The sequence below is a fragment of the Arachis ipaensis genome, chromosome B06 (genome assembly GCF_000816755.2).
Source record: "Arachis ipaensis cultivar K30076 chromosome B06, Araip1.1, whole genome shotgun sequence".
NCBI classification, from domain to species: domain Eukaryota; kingdom Viridiplantae; phylum Streptophyta; class Magnoliopsida; order Fabales; family Fabaceae; genus Arachis; species Arachis ipaensis.
In genome coordinates this window covers 8,027,774-8,032,338 of record NC_029790.2, presented here as the reverse complement: position 1 = coordinate 8,032,338, position 4,565 = coordinate 8,027,774, and the positions used below count along the sequence as shown (strand labels likewise).

The following is a 4,565-nucleotide window of genomic DNA, read 5'->3' as shown; positions in this document are numbered from 1 at the left end:
AAAAACAGGTCTATTATAAAATAAAATAAAAAATAAAAGAGAATTGACTTAATTAACTTATACTATAATTAGTTTTCTAGATTTTTACTTTACATAATTATATATATAGGTTTGACTCTTTCAAAGTGTACCAGTTTGTAAAGTGCCGTCAATAAAATTCCTGTTAGATGTAATTGAGCAATGTACTATGTATTCATAAGGAAATTGTATATTTCATAAGGAATTTGTAATGTTTTTTTTTTTTTAATTACTGAATTGTTGTTACTTATCATGGCCAATATTACATGCATGTTACTCGATCATATGAGATACATACGATAGAAACTTATATTAGAATGACAATGATACAAGCTGTATCTTTGTGAAATCAACATTCCCTCATACTTGGTTACATTGTCTTTATTATCCGTCTATTGAAACCCCAAAGTTGACAAAAACTCGATCGTATCATCAATCATTTATCCAATTAAAATATGTGAACCTTCGTAGTAAACTACTTTCCAATTTTTTACGTATGGTCTATGGATCAGTTATCGAAGAGTATAGTTGGCATTGACTGCGTTCAAGTTGGCCATGCCACATGCATCAAGTAAGGGAATGTAAATTCTATCTAGCTAGTTGACTTTAATTTTCCAATATATATATATATTCACAACCTTAGCTTCCATTTGCATATGAGATATATAGATGTGTTTTACATCTGGCTAGCTATATTAAACATCAACATGAGAAATCATAAAGTATAATTTTTATTCTATTTTTATATTGTACAGACCATTGACATTTCTTTTTAATTTTTTTTCACTAAATTATTTCCTTTGGTAAAAGTTTGGGCTGAGGAGAAAGTGTCTATTTTCATATTTGAAGCACTCATTTTAGCAGGACAGAATGTATCAGTCATCTTTGGACTGTTATATAGAATAATACCATAACTTACAAACAAATATTAATTAAACTACCGGCCTAATTAAAACATATCTAATAAAATATTTTACTAACTAATAAAATTCTACCTCCAAGTAAAATACTTAATCAAGTTTAACTAAATTATTATAACAATTTTTTAAATTATATGTCTCATTCTTCTTCTCATTCTCCTTTTCCTTCTCCTTCTCCTTTTCTATTTTTTTTTTCTTCTCCTCCGATCCTCTTCCTTCTCCTTCTTCTTCTTTCAAATTCGCACACGCAAGTTTTCCTCCTCCTCTTCCTCCTCCTCATTCTTTCCCAATCTTGCGTCTTCTTCTTTTTCTTTTCCTTTTTTGTTATTGTCACCGCCAATAACATCAACATTTTACTAACATGCATCTTTATTAGTTCTGATTTTTTCTATTGCCATCATTAAATAATTTCGGTTCATTTCTTAGTTTATTTCGATTTATTTGTGTGTTAATTGAAGTTCACTTTATACTAATGATATGTATTGACTAAATTTTTTTATTTTTTACATAATTTTTTAACTGTTTGTTCAAATCTGAATTGAATTCGATTCATTTGTGAATTAAGTTAGGTTCACTTGATATTACTTTTAAGTATTCACCAAATTTGTTATTCCTTAAGAAATTCGGTTCATCTCTTAGTTTAATTGAGTCCATTTGCATGCAGAAATAAAATGAAATGTATTTTTCTTACTGATTGAATGTTTATCACGTTTTGTTCAAATCTGAATCGAATTTGGTTAATTTAGAAATTGAGTTAGGTTCACTTGATTCTACTTTTAAGTATTCACCAAATCTGTTATTCCTTAAGAAATTTGGTTCATCTCTTAGTTTAACTGAGTTCATTTGCATGCAGAAATGAATTGAAATGTGCTTTTCTTACTGATTGAATGTTTATCACGTTTTGTTCAAATCTAAATTGAATTCGGTTCATTTGGAAATTGAGTTAGGTTCACTTGATTCTACTTTTAAGTATTTACCAAATCTGTTATTTCTTAAGAAATTTGGTTCATTTCTTAGTTTAACTAAGTTCATTTGCATGCAGAAATGAATTGAAATGTGATTTTCTTGCTGATTGAATGTTTATTAATTACTTTTTGTTCAAATCTGAACCAAATTCAATTCATTTGTGAATTGAGTTAGGTTCACTTGATACTATTGTTAAGTATTTATCAAATTTGAACCGAACTCGGTTCATTTCTGGATCAAAATGAACCTCAATTAAAAGGAGAAAAATTAAAGAAAAAAACATAGCAACAATAAAAAAATGACGAGTGAGAGAAAACACGCAAAAAAGAAGAAGGAGGAAGGCAAAGAAGAAAAAGAAAGAAGAAGAAGGAATGCGAAGATAAAGAAAGAAGAAAGCGAAAAAAAGAAGGAAGAACGCGAATACAAAGACAAAGAAGCTTTATTAAAATGTGCATATGTACAAGCAGATATAATAAAAATAGTTTTTGCTGAATTTGGCCTACTTGGTTGGATTTAAATAAAAAAATACTTGGAGTGTAGTTGGGTTAATATTGAGAAAGGCAAGTTGGGCATGTTTTGTAATGTTCTATCGGTTAAATAACTTACTGTAACCAGATTAAAGAACCAAACTGCTTGAATTATTCTCTTAACTTCTTTTTTATTTTTTTATAAGAAGAAAGCCAACTGTTTCTCTTAGAGTGTTAGGCACATATGTTGATGGGTAACTTATATGTATTATTTCTGGGTATATTTATCTTCTACACTTTTTGTTATTTTTTTAACTAAAAATTATCAATAGAAAATTAAAAAAAATTAAAAATATTTTTTATACCATAAAAAAGAATGTGTATAAAAGATATATATGTACAGAAAAAGTAGCACAAATATCATTTTTCTTTATTTGTAAATTATATGTTATTATAGTATTATTACAAATATTGAATTCTTGCACTAATGAGTTCAATAACAAGAAAAAATTGTTAGTCCTTGCTCGCCTATATAAGAGGCTCAACCACTAGCAGTGTGCTATCATCTTTAATTAGCTTATGAATCCAAATTCAATAGTAATGGCTTTGAAAAACTTGTCCATTATTATTTTGCTCTTTGTTAATTCCCTTATTGTCCTTTCCATCTTCCCTACATTATCCATAGCTGCTAACCAGAAATCAGTTCCCATAGTTTCCCCACAAACCATATGCAAGTCCACTCTATACCCTTCTTACTGCGAAAACGTGTTTGCTAATCAAAATGGCACCGTTTTCGACTATGGCCGCATTTCCATTCGAAAATCCCTATCCCAGTCCCGCAAGTTCTTGAACTCACTTGATTCATATCTTGAAAAGAAATCTTCTTTATCTCAACCCACAATTAGCACTCTCCAAGATTGTAAGTTTCTCACTGAGTTAAGCTTTGAATACTTATCAAACGCCCTTGACACCGTTGAAAAAGCCAGCGATGTTCTTCCAACATCACAAGCCGATGATGCACACACCGTCCTCAGTGCTGTCTTGACTAATCAACAAACTTGTTTAGATGAAGTTATAAGTCTAACCACTGCTTCTGATCAGAGAGTTAAGGATGATATCTCGTCCTCACTCTCTGATTATTTGAAGCTTCTCAGTGTCTCCCTTGCCCTCTACAAGGAGGGGTGGGTTCCTGAGAAGAAAATCTCAACCTTGTTAGAACACAAAGGAAGACACTTGGAGTTTCGTAACGGCCATTTACCATTGAAGATGTCGAGTAGAGTACGCGAAATTTACGATTCTGCCATTGGACGACACGGTAGAAAACTGCTGAGCGTGGACGACAGTGAAAATTACGTTCTGGTGAGTGACATTGTGGTTGTTAGCCAGGATGGAAGTGGAAACTTCACGACCATCAACGACGCCATTGGCGCAGCACCGAATAACACCGATGGTAGCAATGGCTACTTCCTCATCTTCATCACTGAGGGTGTGTATCAAGAGTATGTTTCTATAGCCAAAAACAAGAAGTACTTGATGATACTTGGAGAAGGAATCAACCGAACAATTATCACAGGTGATCACAATGTCGTGGACGGTTCTACAACATTCAACTCAGCAACATTTGGTAATTTAGCGAAACCCAATTCACTCTTCAATTGTTTCATAAATTTAAAGAGCTCTCTTATCCATTTTAAATACACTTTGTCATAAAATTATAAATTGATAAAAAAACAGAGGAAGTATAGGAAGTCAATGGAATATCTATACAATATGTACAATACAATATGTATAATGGGATATAGAGATGTTTGATTCAGTAGGATATTTATTATCCCTGATATTCGGATGGTTATTATTTGGGATAGTACGAGTGTATTGTGTTTGAGAAATTAGTAGTATTTTATCTTTGATGTTCATTTTTTAACTCATATTGGACCAAATAAAGGAAAAGTCTAGGGGCAGCAACTTTGTTAAATTCTAGCCAGCATGTAACCAGCAAAGAAAAGTGAGCAATTGGATGAAATCTCACACCAATCTCATACAATTCAAACCATCATTGATGGCTATTTGATGACTATAAGTCACAAAAGTTGCTGGCCTCCTAACATTCCTCCTAAATAAATAGCCCATTGTACACATTGTACAAATACTCAATTGATAATATAAATGATTATATTATTAATATTTTTTATTT

General features: G+C 31.2%; 1 protein-coding gene across 1 annotated transcript in view; it reads left to right on the top strand.

Annotated features, from left to right (window-relative positions):
• LOC107647957 (pectinesterase-like) overlaps positions 2,932-4,565 on the top strand; it is a 2,633-nt gene continuing 999 nt past the window's right edge. The window contains exon 1 of the mRNA XM_016351998.2: positions 2,932-3,995. Within this exon, the coding sequence (XP_016207484.2) occupies positions 2,951-3,995 (1,045 nt within the window). The 5' untranslated portion in view covers positions 2,932-2,950. The remainder of the gene's footprint in view (positions 3,996-4,565) is intronic.